This window comes from Ascaphus truei, chromosome 18, assembly GCF_040206685.1.
Source record: "Ascaphus truei isolate aAscTru1 chromosome 18, aAscTru1.hap1, whole genome shotgun sequence".
Taxonomy (NCBI): domain Eukaryota; kingdom Metazoa; phylum Chordata; class Amphibia; order Anura; family Ascaphidae; genus Ascaphus; species Ascaphus truei.
The window spans coordinates 34,199,759-34,215,213 of NC_134500.1; the positions used below are offsets into that span (position 1 = coordinate 34,199,759).

The following is a 15,455-nucleotide window of genomic DNA, read 5'->3' on the forward strand; positions in this document are numbered from 1 at the left end:
TTCCTAGCGCAGTGCGGCAGTGTGAGGTAATATCAGTACTAATATATTCCTCAGCGCAGTGCCTCAGTGTGAGGTAATATCAGTACTAATATATTCCTCATCGCAGTGCCGCAGTGAGAGGTAATACCAGTTCTAATATATTCCTAGCGCAGTGCGGCAGTGAGAGGTAATATCAGTACTAATATATTCCTCAGCGCAGTGCGGCAGTGAGAGGTAATATCAGTACTAATATATTCCTCAGCGCAGTGCGGCAGTGAGAGGTAATATCAGTACTAATATATTCCTAGCGCAGTGCCGGAGTGTGAGGTAATATCAGTACTAATATATTCCTAGCGCAGTGCGGCAGTGAGAGGTAATATCAGTACTAATATATTCCTAGCACAGTGCGGCAGTGTGAGGTAATATCAGTACTAATATATTCCTAGCGCAGTGCGGCAGTGTGAGGTAATATCAGTACTAATATATTCCTCAGCGCAGTGCCGCAGTGTGAGGTAATATCAGTACTAATATATTCCTCATCGCAGTGCCGCAGTGAGAGGTAATACCAGTTCTAATATATTCCTAGCGCAGTGCGGCAGTGAGAGGTAATATCAGTACTAATATATTCCTCAGCGCAGTGCGGCAGTGAGAGGTAATATCAGTACTAATATATTCCTCAGCGCAGTGCGGCAGTGAGAGGTAATATTAGTACTAATATATTCCTCAGCGCAGTGCCGCAGTGAGAGGTAATATCAGTACTAATATATTCCTCAGCGCAGTGCCGCAGTGAGAGGTAATATCAGTACTAATATATTCCTAGCGCAGTGCCGGAGTGTGAGGTAATATCAGTACTAATATATTCCTAGCGCAGTGCGGCAGTGAGAGGTAATATCAGTACTAATATATTCCTAGCACAGTGCGGCAGTGTGAGGTAATATCAGTACTAATATATTCCTAGCACAGTGCGGCAGTGTGAGGTAATATCAGTACTAATATATTCCTCAGCGCAGTACGGCAGTGAGAGGTAATATCAGTACTAATATATTCCTCAGCGCAGTGCCGCTGTGAGAGGTAATATCAGTACTAATATATTCCTCAGCGCAGTGCCACAGTGAGAGGTAATATCAGTACTAATATATTCCTAGCGCAGTGCGGCAGTGTGAGGTAATATCAGTACTAATATATTCCTCAGCGCAGTGCCGCAGTGAGAGGTAATATCAGTACTAATATATTCCTCAGCGCAGTGCCGCAGTGAGAGGTAATATCAGTACTAATATATTCCTCAGCGCAGTGCCGCAGTGAGAGGTAATATCAGTACTAATATATTCGTAGCGCAGTGCGGCTGTGAGAGGTAATATCAGTACTAATATATTCTTCAGCGCAGTGCGGCAGTGAGAGGTAATATCAGTACTAATATATTCCTAGCGCAGTGCGGCTGTGAGAGGTAATATCAGTACTAATATATTCCTCAGCGCAGTGCCGCAGTGAGAGGTAATATCAGTACTAATATATTCCTCAGCGCAGTGCCGCAGTGAGAGGTAATATCAGTACTAATATATTTCTCAGCGCAGTGCCGCAGTGAGAGGTAATATCAGTACTAATATATTCCTCAGCGCAGTGCGGCAGTGAGAGTTAATTTCAGTACTAATATATTCCTAGCGCAGTGCGGCAGTGAGAGGTAATATCAGTACTAATATATTCCTAGCGCAGTGCCGCAGTGAGAGGTAGTATCAGTACTAATATATTCCTCAGTGCAGTGTGGCAGTGAGAGGTAATATCAGTACTAATATATTTCTCAGCGCAGTGCCGCAGTGAGAGGTAATATCAGTACTAATATATTCCTCAGCGCAGTGCGGCAGTGAGAGTTAATTTCAGTACTAATATATTCCTAGCGCAGTGCGGCAGTGAGAGGTAATATCAGTACTAATATATTCCTAGCGCAGTGCCGCAGTGAGAGGTAGTATCAGTACTAATATATTCCTCAGCGCAGTGTGGCAGTGAGAGGTAATATCAGTACTAATATATTCCTAGCAGGGTGCCGCAGTGAGAGGTAATATCAGTACTAATATATTCCTAGCGCAGTGCGGCAGTGAGAGGTAATATCAGTACTAATATATTCCTCAGCGCAGTGCCGCAGTGAGAGGTAATATCAGTACTAATATATTCCTAGCGCAGTGCCGAAGTGAGAGGTAATATCAGTACTAATATATTCCTCAGCGCAGTGAGAGGTAATTTCAGTACTAATATATTCCTAGCGCAGTGCCGCAGTGAGAGGTAATATCAGTACTAATATATTCCTCAGCGCAGTGCGGCAGTAAGAGGTAATATCAGTACTAGTATATTCCTAGCGCAGTGCGGCTGTGAGAGGTAGTATCAGTACTAATATATTCCTAGCAGGGTGCCGCAGTGAGAGGTAATATCAGTACTAATATATTCCTCAGCGCAGTGCCGCAGTGAGAGGTAATATCAGTACTAATATATTCCTAGCACAGTGCGGCAGTGAGAGGTAATATCAGTACTAATATATTCCTAGCGCAGTGCGGCAGTGAGAGGTAATATCAGTACTAATATATTCCTAGCGCAGTGCGGCAGTGAGAGGTAATATCAGTACTAATATATTCCTAGCGCAGTGCGGCAGTGAGAGGTAATATCAGTACTAATATATTCCTAAGCGCAGTGCCGCAGTGAGAGGTAATATCAGTACTAATATATTCCTCAGCGCAGTGCGGCAGTGAGAGGTAATATCAGTACTAATATATTCCTCAGCGCAGTGCGGCAGTGAGAGGTAATATCAGTACTAATATATTCCTCAGCGCAGTGCCGCAGTGAGAGGTAATATCAGTACTAATATATTCCTCAGCGCAGTGCCGCAGTGTGAGGTAATATCAGTACTAATATATTCCTAGCGCAGTGCCGCAGTGAGAGGTAATATCAGTACTAATATATTCCTAGCGCAGTGCCGAAGTGAGAGGTAATATCAGTACTAATATATTCCTCAGCGCAGTGAGAGGTAATTTCAGTACTAATATATTCCTCAGCGCAGTGCCGCAGTGTGAGGTAATATCAGTACTAATATATTCCTCAGCGCAGTGCGGCAGTGAGAGGTAATATCAGTACTAATATATGCCGCAGTGAGAGGTAATATCAGTACTAATATATTCCTCAGCGCAGTGCCGCAGTGTGAGGTAATATCAGTACTAATATATTCCTAGCGCAGTGCCGCAGTGAGAGGTAATATCAGTACTAATATATTCCTCAGCGCAGTGCCGCAGTGTGAGGTAATATCAGTACTAATATATTCCTCATCGCAGTGCCGCAGTGAGAGGTAATACCAGTTCTAATATATTCCTAGCGCAGTGCGGCAGTGAGAGGTAATATCAGTACTAATATATTCCTCAGCGCAGTGCGGCTCTGAGAGGTAATATCAGTACTAATATATTCCTCAGCGCAGTGCGGCAGTGAGAGGTAATATCAGTACTAATATATTCCTCAGCGCAGTGCGGCAGTGAGAGGTAATATCAGTACTAATATATTCCTCAGCGCAGTGCCGCAGTGAGAGGTAATATCAGTACTAATATATTCCTAGCGCAGTGCCGGAGTGTGAGGTAATATCAGTACTAATATATTCCTAGCGCAGTGCGGCAGTGAGAGGTAATATCAGTACTAATATATTCCTAGCACAGTGCGGCAGTGTGAGGTAATATCAGTACTAATATATTCCTAGCGCAGTGCGGCAGTGTGAGGTAATATCAGTACTAATATATTCCTCAGCGCAGTGCCGCAGTGTGAGGTAATATCAGTACTAATATATTCCTAGCGCAGTGCCGCAGTGAGAGGTAATATCAGTACTAATATATTCCTCAGCGCAGTGCCGCAGTGTGAGGTAATATCAGTACTAATATATTCCTCATCGCAGTGCCGCAGTGAGAGGTAATACCAGTTCTAATATATTCCTAGCGCAGTGCGGCAGTGAGAGGTAATATCAGTACTAATATATTCCTCAGCGCAGTGCGGCAGTGAGAGGTAATATCAGTACTAATATATTCCTCAGCGCAGTGCGGCAGTGAGAGGTAATATCAGTACTAATATATTCCTCAGCGCAGTGCCGCAGTGAGAGGTAATATCAGTACTAATATATTCCTCAGCGCAGTGCCGCAGTGAGAGGTAATATCAGTACTAATATATTCCTAGCGCAGTGCCGGAGTGTGAGGTAATATCAGTACTAATATATTCCTAGCGCAGTGCGGCAGTGAGAGGTAATATCAGTACTAATATATTCCTAGCACAGTGCGGCAGTGTGAGGTAATATCAGTACTAATATATTCCTAGCACAGTGCGGCAGTGTGAGGTAATATCAGTACTAATATATTCCTCAGCGCAGTACGGCAGTGAGAGGTAATATCAGTACTAATATATTCCTCAGCGCAGTGCCGCTGTGAGAGGTAATATCAGTACTAATATATTCCTCAGCGCAGTGCCACAGTGAGAGGTAATATCAGTACTAATATATTCCTAGCGCAGTGCGGCAGTGTGAGGTAATATCAGTACTAATATATTCCTCAGCGCAGTGCCGCAGTGAGAGGTAATATCAGTACTAATATATTCCTCAGCGCAGTGCCGCAGTGAGAGGTAATATCAGTACTAATATATTCCTCAGCGCAGTGCCGCAGTGAGAGGTAATATCAGTACTAATATATTCGTAGCGCAGTGCGGCTGTGAGAGGTAATATCAGTACTAATATATTCTTCAGCGCAGTGCGGCAGTGAGAGGTAATATCAGTACTAATATATTCCTAGCGCAGTGCGGCTGTGAGAGGTAATATCAGTACTAATATATTCCTCAGCGCAGTGCCGCAGTGAGAGGTAATATCAGTACTAATATATTCCTCAGCGCAGTGCCGCAGTGAGAGGTAATATCAGTACTAATATATTTCTCAGCGCAGTGCCGCAGTGAGAGGTAATATCAGTACTAATATATTCCTCAGCGCAGTGCGGCAGTGAGAGTTAATTTCAGTACTAATATATTCCTAGCGCAGTGCGGCAGTGAGAGGTAATATCAGTACTAATATATTCCTAGCGCAGTGCCGCAGTGAGAGGTAGTATCAGTACTAATATATTCCTCAGTGCAGTGTGGCAGTGAGAGGTAATATCAGTACTAATATATTTCTCAGCGCAGTGCCGCAGTGAGAGGTAATATCAGTACTAATATATTCCTCAGCGCAGTGCGGCAGTGAGAGTTAATTTCAGTACTAATATATTCCTCAGCGCAGTGCCGCAGTGAGAGGTAATATCAGTACTAATATATTCCTAGCACAGTGCGGCAGTGTGAGGTAATATCAGTACTAATATATTTCTCAGCGCAGTGCCGCAGTGAGAGGTAATATCAGCACTAATATATTCCTCAGCGCAGTGCGGCAGTGAGAGGTTATATCAGTACTAATATATTCCTCAGCGCAGTGCCGCTGTGAGAGGTAATATCAGTACTAATATATTCCTAGCGCAGTGCGGCAGTGAGAGGTAATATCAGTACTAATATATTCCTCAGCGCAGTGCGGCAGTGAGAGGTAATATCAGTACTAATATATTCCTAGCGCAGTGCGGCTGTGAGAGGTAATATCAGTACTAATATATTCGTAGCGCAGTGCGGCTGTGAGAGGTAATATCAGTACTAATATATTCTTCAGCGCAGTGCGGCAGTGAGAGGTAATATCAGTACTAATATATTCCTAGCGCAGTGCGGCTGTGAGAGGTAATATCAGTACTAATATATTCCTCAGCGCAGTGCCGCAGTGAGAGGTAATATCAGTACTAATATATTCCTCAGCGCAGTGCCGCAGTGAGAGGTAATATCAGTACTAATATATTTCTCAGCGCAGTGCCGCAGTGAGAGGTAATATCAGTACTAATATATTCCTCAGCGCAGTGCGGCAGTGAGAGTTAATTTCAGTACTAATATATTCCTAGCGCAGTGCGGCAGTGAGAGGTAATATCAGTACTAATATATTCCTAGCGCAGTGCCGCAGTGAGAGGTAGTATCAGTACTAATATATTCCTCAGCGCAGTGTGGCAGTGAGAGGTAATATCAGTACTAATATATTTCTCAGCGCAGTGCCGCAGTGAGAGGTAATATCAGTACTAATATATTCCTCAGCGCAGTGCGGCAGTGAGAGTTAATTTCAGTACTAATATATTCCTCAGCGCAGTGCCGCAGTGAGAGGTAATATCAATACTAATATATTCCTCAGCGCAGTGCGGCAGTGAGAGGTAATATCAGTACTAATATTCCTAGCGCAGTGAGAGGTTGTATCAGTACTAATATATTCCTCAGCGCAGTGTGGCAGTGAGAGGTAATATCAGTACTAATATATTGCTCAGCGCAGTGCCGCAGTTAGAGGTAATATTAGTACTAATATATTCCTAGCGCAGTGCCGCAGTTAGTGGTAATATCAGTACTAATATATTCCTAGCGCAGTGCGGCTGTGAGAGGTAATATCAGTACTAATATATTCTTCAGCGCAGTGCGGCAGTGAGAGGTAATATCAGTACTAATATATTCCTCAGCGCAGTGCCGCAGTGAGAGGTAATATCAGTACTAATATATTCCTAGCGCAGTGCGGCAGTGAGAGGTAATATCAGTACTAATATATTCCTCAGCGCAGTGCGGCAGTGAGAGGTAATATCAGTACTAATATATTCCTCAGCGCAGTGCGGCAGTGAGAGGTAATATCAGTACTAATATATTCCTAGCGCAGTGCCGCAGTGAGAGGTAATATCAGTACTAATATATTCCTAGCACAGTGCGGCTGTGAGAGGTAATATCCGTACTAATATATTCCTAGCGCAGTGCCGCAGTGAGAGGTAGTATCAGTACTAATATATTCCTCAGCGCAGTGCCGCCGTGTGAGGTAATATCAGTACTAATATATTCCTAGCGCAGTGAGAGGTAATATCAGTACTAATATATTCCTAGCGCAGTGCCGCAGTGAGAGGTAATATCAGTACTAATATATTCCTAGCGCAGTGCGGCAGTGAGAGGTAATATCAGTGCTAATATATTCCTCAGCGCAGTGCCGCAGTGAGAGGTAATATCAGTACTAATATATTCCTAGCGCAGTGCGGCAGTAAAAGGTAATATCAGTACTAATATATTCCTCAGCGCAGTGGCGCAGTGTGAGGTAATATCAGTACTAATATATTCCTAGCGCAGTGCCGCAGTGAGAGGTAATATCAGTACTAATATATTCCTAGCACAGTGCGGCAGTGAGAGGTAATATCAGTACTAATATATTCCTCAGCGCAGTGAGAGGTAATATCAGTACTAATATATTCCTAGCGCAGTGCCGCAGTGAGAGGTAATATCAGTACTAATATATTCCTCAGCGCAGTGCGGCAGTGAGAGGTAATATCAGTACTAATATATTCCTCAGCGCAGTGAGAGGTAATATCAGTACTAATATATTCCTAGCGCAGTGCCGCAGTGTGAGGTAATATCAGTACTAATATATTCCTCAGCGCAGTGCGGCAGTGAGAGGTAATATCAGTACTAATATATTCCTCAGCGCAGTGAGAGGTAATATCAGTACCAATATATTCCTCAGCGCAGTGCCACAGTTAGAGGTAATATCAATATTAATATATTCCTCAGCGCAGTGCTGCAGTGAGAGGTAATATCAGTACTAATATATTCCTAGCGCAGTGCGGCAGTGTGAGGTAATATCAGTACTAATATATTCCTCAGCGCAGTGCCGCAGTGAGAGGTAATATCAGTACTAATATATTCCTAGCGCAGTGCCGCAGTGAGAGGTAATATCAGTACTAATATATTCCTCAGCGCAGTGCCGCAGTGAGAGGTAGTATCAGTATTAATATATTCCTCAGCGCAGTGCCGCAGTGTGAGGTAATATCAGTACTCATATATTCCTCAGTGCAGTGCCGCAGTGAGAGGTAGTATCAGTACTAATATATTCCTAGCGCAGTGCCGCAGTGAGAGGTAATATCAGTACTAATATATTCCTAGCGCAGTGCGGCAGTGAGAGGTAATATCAGTACTAATATATTCCCAGCGCAGTGCGGCAGTGAGAGGTAATATCAGTACTAATATATTCCTAGCACAGTGCTGCAGTGAGAGGTAATATCAGTACTAATATATTCCTCAGCGCAGTGAGAGGTAATATTAATACTAATATATTCCTCAGCGCAGTGCCGCAGTGAGAGGTAATATCAGTACCAATATATTCCTCAGCGCAGTGCCGCAGTGAGAGGTAATATCAGTACTAATATATTCCTAGCGCAGTGCGGCAGTGAGAGGTAATATCAGTACTAATATATTCCTCAGCGCAGTGCGGCAGTGAGAGGTAATATCAGTACTAATATATTCCTAGCACAGTGCTGCAGTGAGAGGTAATATCAGTACTAATATATTCCTAAGCGCAGTGCCGCAGTGAGAGGTAATATCAGTACTAATATATTCCTCAGCGCAGTGCGGCAGTGAGAGGTAATATCAGTACCAATATATTCCTCAGCGCAGTGCCGCAGTGAGAGGTAATATCAGTACTAATATATTCCTCAGCGCAGTGCAGCAGTTAGAGGTAATATCAATACTAATATATTCCTAGCGCAGTGCGGCAGTGAGAGGTAATATCTGTACTAATATATTCCTCAGCGCAGTGCCGCAGTGAGAGGTAATATCAGTACTAATATATTCCTAGCGCAGTGCCGCAGTGAGAGGTGATATCAGTACTAAAATATTCCTAGCGCAGTGCCGCAGTGAGAGGTAATATCAGTACTAATATATTCCTCAGCGCAGTGCGGCAGTGTGAGGTAATATCAGTACTAATATATTCCTAGCGCAGTGCGGCTGTGAGAGGTAATATCAGTACTAATATATTCCTAGCGCAGTGCCGCAGTGAGAGGTAATATCAGTACTAATATATTCCTAGCGCAGTGCGGCAGTGAGAGGTAATATCAGTACTAATATATTCCCAGCGCAGTGCCGCAGTGAGAGGTAATATCAGTACTAATATATTCCTAGCGCAGTGCCGCAGTGAGAGGTAATATCAGTACTAATATATTCCTCAGCGCAGTGTGGCAGTGAGAGGTAATATCAGTACTAATATATTCCTCAGCGCAATGCCGCAGTGTGAGGTAATATCAGTACTAATATATTCCTCAGCGCAGTGCCGCAGTGAGAGGTAGTATCAGTATTAATATATTCCTAGCGCAGTGCCGCAGTGAGAGGTAATATCAGTACTAATATATTCCTCAGCGCAGTGCGGCTGTGAGAGGTAATATCAGTACTAATATATTCCTCAGTGCAGTGTCGCAGTGAGAGGTAATAGCAGTACTAATATATTCCTAGCGCAGTGCGGCAGTGAGAGGTAATATCACTACTAATATATTCCTCAGAGCAGTGCGGCTGTGAGAGGTAATATCAGTACTAATATATTCCTCAGCGCAGTGCGGCAGTGAGAGGTAATATCAGTACTAATATATTCCTCAGCGCAGTGCGGCAGTGAGAGGTAATATCACTACTAATATATTCCTCAGCGCAGTGCGGCTGTGAGAGGTAATATCAGTACTAATATATTCCTCAGCGCAGTGCGGCAGTGAGAGGTAATATCAGTACTAATATATTCCTCAGCGCAGTGCCGCAGTGAGAGGTAATATCAGTACTAATATATTCCTCAGCGCAGTGCGGCTGTGAGAGGTAATAGCCATAAATAACTTTTCTATGGAGTGGTACCCAAAACTGTACTCCATACACGGGACCTCACCTTTATTATGGAGTACAATTTTGGGCACCACTTCTTAGAAAATACATTCTGGGAATATAGAGAGTGCAAAGAAGAGCCACCAAATGAATAAAGGGGATGGACAATCTAACTCATGAGGAGAGGCTGTCTAAATTAGATTTATTTACATTAGAAAAGAGGCGTCTAATAGGGGATATGATAACTATATACAAATATATTCGGGGACAGTACAAGGAGCTTTTCAAAGAACTATTCATCCCACGGGCAGTACAAAGGACTCGGGGCCATCCCTTAAGGTTGGAGGAAAGGAGATTTCACCAGCAACAAAGGAAAGGGTTCTTTACAGTAAGGGCATTTACAATGTTGGATTCATTACCCATGGAGACTGTGATGGCAGATACAATAGATTCGTTCAAAAAAAGGTTGGACATCTTTTTAGAAAGGAAAGGTATACAGGGATATACCAAATAAGTAAACAAGGGAAGGATGCTGATCCAGGGAGTAATCTGATTGCCAATTCTTGGGGTCAGGAAGGAATTTATTTTCCCCTTATGAGATATCATTGGATAATGTGTCACTGGGGTTTTGTGTTTGCCTTCCTCTGGATCAATATACTGTAAGTACGGATATAGGATAAAGTATCTGCCGTCTAAATTTAGCATAGGTTCAACTTTTTCAACCTCCTCTACTTTGTAACTACTGTATGTAACTATGTAACTACTGTATGTAACTATGTAACTACTGTATGTAACTACTGTTTGTAACTATGTAACTACTGTATGTAACTATGTAACTACTGTGTGTAACGACTGTTTGTAACTATGTAACTACTGTTTGTAACTATGTAACTACTATTTGTAACTATGTAACCTTGCAGTCATATAAGCAGAATGCGCTTATATGATTAGATCTGGGGAGATTGGAGTTTTTCTACCAAAAATCAGACACTACAAGTATTATTAAATCCTTTATTAATGTCAGTGTGAGCCTGGGGATGCGGAGACTCGGGAGGGGGGTGATCTCCTCTGCTTTGGCTGTAACCGGGATAGGGTGCGCTAGAGGCGGAGTAAACACTTGATTGACAGCCCCCCTCCCCCCCACATTGGGACTTACAGGACTGTCTCTTGTTTTTCTGCAGGAAGGATAAGCAGAAATACGCAAACAGCGCAAAGACGGTGTCCCGCCGGAGCGTCAGCGTGAAGAAGTAACCGCCGTCAGTGTAAGGACTCCCGACATCCCACACCGGGGCGAACGTGTGCTGGGGGTGGCAGTACTTTTACTTACAGTCCAAGGGTACCGATACCCATTAGGCTCTCACTATAGATATAAGGCAAGGTGCATGCATGCTGGACCCAGTGGGACTGGAGTTAGTGAAAGCTGGGAACAGAATCAGTGCCTAATACTTCCTGATTTTCCAAAGATGGCGCCCGCGGCCACCCAATAGGAAGCCGCGATGTCGCTGCTTCCGATTGGTCAGCGGCGTGGCGACCATTATTGCCCAGTAGTGGGAGGAGACGCCGGCACTGAGAACTGGAAGTATCTCGGGAAGCGGGGGGTCTCCGGAGCTGACAATGGTTCAGATTACGGGGGACCCCTCCATGTTCATCTATGGGACGTAACTCTGGGGGTTAATGTCCCAGGTTTGGGGGCCCTGGGGTACCCGGCAGACACTCTGCTTCCTGTGATGTCATTCCAGCCACAGGAAGTGACCTCAGAACAGGAGCAGGCACCTTAGCAGTGGGGTGATATCATTTCCTAACAGGTCCTACTCAATCACAGCAACGGATGGGAAATACTCCCCGGCACTGGGAAGAGGCACCTTCTCCCCCGATCGAGGCGCAGAATTCCCTAGTAACCCCATTCCACTGACCCCTCTCACCACCAAACCTTGCGCATTAGGGGCGGCTTTCCGTAAAGATCGCCACCTTGTTTTAAAGGGACAGTGCCACATTGCGACAAGAGTTGTTTTAAACGTAATCGGTTTCCTATTGAGTCCTCTAAAAGTAACAATTGCTGTGTGCACATGGGCGGGTTTCTGTTTTCTTCGGGCCATATTAATTCTGATCCCCGACGATAGTGATTCCCCTTTGGCTGCCACAGAGATAAAGAAGGATAATAGCCTGAATCAGCGGTTTTATCGCACAAGAGACTCTCGTGCTGATATGGAACCGTTATTAATAAAGTAGTGCCAGTCGGCTACATTTAGCCCATTTAATATGCTACTGGCACTCCAGGGTTAAATATGCCACAGTCAGTCGGCCATTTTGCTCCTCGGAAGGACTGGCCCTTTAAACTCATGCGTGACCCTTCCCACCAAAGGTCGCCGGTACAGCCTGGTATTTCAGTCCCTCGCATGCCACCAGCCAATGGGAATGTGCAGCAGTGACGTGGTGGTTTCTTATTGGCCCATGCATGTGACTCATGAAAAGCGCCATTTTGTTCTCCCGGAGGATACGTAAATGAACTACTTTGACGTGTTTGGAGAATCAGGGGGTCTCTGGAGCTGAAAGTAGCGTGTCACAGCTCAGGGGCGGGGGGGACCCCCAGCTCCCATACATATACAAATAAGGGGGATAGAAATAAGCAGTATGGGGGGGATTGGTGCACACAGGGTAGGGGGGGGGGAGACGGACACTGAATACCTTCCAAATAGCTTCCAAACCATTTTTCCTGCAGCATTACACAGCACAAAGTGCAGAGTCCGAGGCCCCGCTCAGAGGCAGCTTTGACACTCATCTGTCTGCGCTCCGTCCCTGACGCTGCTGGGAGTTATAAAACATTTGTTGGAGCAATTTTAATGGGCACTTGTTGCGGGCGATAAGTTGATACTTTAGCACACTAGATGGCGCTGTCTCTTTTAGTAATGAATACTTTGCCATTGGTACCACAGCCTGAAGGCCTAGACACCAGAATCTGTCTATTGGCCTAAAGTTAAAAGTGCAATCCCTGTTAGATGGCAAAAAAACTACTTAATGTTAGTTATCTTCCTTCTACAAAAAGGGTACTAATGGCAGTGACAGGGTTAAGGGGTCAGTCCCTCCTAGGGGCAAAGTGTACTAATGGCAGTGACAGGGTTAAGGGGTCAGTGTCTCCTAGGTACAAAGTGTACTAATGGCAGTGACAGGGTTAAGGGGTCAGTGTCTCCTAGGTACAAAGTGTACTAATGGCAGTGACATGGTTAAGGGGTCAGTGTCTCCTAGGTACAAAGTGTACTAATGGCAGTGACATGGTTAAGGGGTCAGTCCCTCCTAGGGGCAAAGTGTACTAATGGCAGTGACATGGTTAAGGGGTCAGTGTCTCCTAGGTACAAAGTGTACTAATGGCAGTGACATGGTTAAGGGGTCAGTGTCTCCTAGGTACAAAGTATACTAATGGCAGTGACATGGTTAAGGGGTCAGTGTCTCCTAGGTACAAAGTATACTAATGGCAGTGACAGGGTTAAAGGGTTAGTCTCTCCTAGGTACAAAGTGTACTAATGGCAGTGACAGGGTTAAGGGGTCAGTCCCTCCTAGGGGCAACGTGTAGTAATGGCAGTGACAGGGTTATGGGGTAACTAATCCCCCCCTCCCCCCTGCACAGAGAGCGCCAAGAAATGTCGTTTGTAACTTCATCCCAATAAAGGAAAGCAGACACGGCTTTGTTATTAGTGCGGTTAGGTTTGTTTTCTGTCCAGCGATGGAGAAGCGGGGGGATCCCTCCAGCTGTGTGTGTCCCCGGCTCCCTGAGACACTGGAGAAGGGGCTGGCGGTACCTTACGGCCGTTACCTATTGCTCCGCGGGATATAATCCTCTGTTTGGTTTCCCCTGGAGGGGACAGTTGGGGCGCGGGCGGCTCCGTCCCCGGTAACAATCCCAGGAAACGCGGGGTCCCTGGAGGGGACAGTTGGGGCGCGGGCGGCTCCGTCCCCGGTAACAATCCCAGGAAACGCGGGGTCCCTGGAGCTGAGATTGACGCGTTTTGTTTTTAATCTGCGCAGAATTGCACCTTTTTATCTTCCAATCACACGGCGCTGGTTACTAGAATAAATTCCTGGGATCCGCGCCCACGAAAAGAGTATTAATCTGGGGGCGTGAGGCAGGAAACCCGTTGTTTTTTTAACACGTCAAACGCGTCACTTTGAGGCTACGTGGGCTTGTCCCTGCCAAAAGTGTCTAACACGGGTAAATACTGATACATACATGGGTTTGCCGTGTGCTGTGAGTCTCTCTGCTATGGGAGGGTGCCATGTTTTACACCTGCTCCATGATTCCCTCTTCCGTAGAGTAACCCGCCGCTACCCTTAGCCCTAAAACGTGGAGGTGCCTCTAACGTGCGCAGGGTTCCTCGGCAGGGCGCGGCCCGGGAGAGCGGAGATGGACGGAGACGAGACGCGTTTCGTGGATTGGAGAGCAGGAGCGTGGCAGAAAAACAAAATACCGCGATGCAAAATCACGGACACACAAGCACGGCGGAGCGGACGCACGAGGATGTGTGGTGTTTCCTGTAGGTGCAATATGTGAGACATTCACAGGCCGTTACACACAGAGATTCACAATGAGTAACACAATTAGAGCTACACAATCGGTAACAATCAGAGGTTCACTCACAATCAATAACACAATCTAATTCACTCAGGATCAGTAAAATGCAATCAGATTTACAATCGGTAACCCAATCAGTACCACAATCAGATTTACAATCGGTAACACAATCAGAGGCACACAATCCGATTTACAATCGATAACACACAATCAGAATTATTAACACACTCTGAGACATTCACAATCACACCGGTATTAGTGTTTATAACACAATGACACAGGATTATTACCACACATTAGTACAGAATTGCAACTCGTTGGATACATTAAAGTTGAAATAAATATTATTAATTTCTCGTCAGATTTAGGCTGTGTCTTTATTCCGTGTGTCCGTGTATCTGTGTATCACTGCACTGAAAACATCCCCCCATTTTATTATCTGTCACCGTCTGTGTCCTATACGTTATTTTATGGTCACTGTCCTGTGCCTCCCGTCCCCCCACCCATGCCTCCGTCCCCCCCCGTGCCTCCTGTTCCCCCGTGCTTCCTGTCCCCCTGTGCCTCCCATCACCTTGTGCTTCCCGTGTCCCGTCCCTCCTGTTCTCTCGTCTCCCCATGGCCCATGCCCCCAGTCCCCCGTGCTTTTTGTCCCCCTGTATCTCCCGTCCCCCCCGATGCCTCCTGTAGACAGTTTGTAGAATCGGTGTTATGTACGGCACACCTGTGAGCATGTGAATTGCTTACGGGACAAGGGTTAATACACAGCTACCTAGCTGGCCCACTTTTCACGTTCGTGAAGGTCCCTCAAATGAACAATATCTCACCTCCATCCGTCCACATATACCACCTGTCAAGAACAGCACACAAGTGAGCATTTGACTTAGATATGCAACCATGGTTAATACACACGGCTACTCTAGCCACTTCACCTTCTCCTGCGGAAGGTACCTCCAATGAGTTAATATTAACCCCTTACTCAAAGCAATCATCTATACGCTGCCACCACCCGAGATATGCAAATATATATAATTAATATATCTGACAAGGTCTCAGGTTCCTGTTAATTATAGAAAAAACTATGCACTTAACACACAAAAATCTGTTGTAGCAAAATGTGTCCGAAAATGAAAATACTCTCCAGTGTGTGCAAAAGTTCATTCAGAGCCCCAAAACATCACTTATTCAATGGTTTAATATACATAAA

General features: G+C 45.0%; 1 protein-coding gene across 4 annotated transcripts in view; it reads left to right on the plus strand.

Moving 5' to 3' along the window:
• LOC142469141 (uncharacterized) overlaps positions 1-14,612 on the plus strand; it is a 160,481-nt gene extending 145,869 nt beyond the window's left edge. For 3 of the 4 annotated variants that reach the window (XM_075576080.1, XM_075576078.1, XM_075576079.1), the window contains exons 12-13: positions 10,869-10,949; positions 13,993-14,612. In XM_075576080.1, the coding sequence (XP_075432195.1) occupies positions 10,869-10,938 (70 nt within the window). In that variant the 3' untranslated portion in view covers positions 10,939-10,949; positions 13,993-14,612. The remainder of the gene's footprint in view (positions 1-10,868; positions 10,950-13,992) is intronic. The other variant, XM_075576081.1, reaches the window with a different exon arrangement.
• Positions 14,613-15,455: the final 843 nt, after the last annotated feature.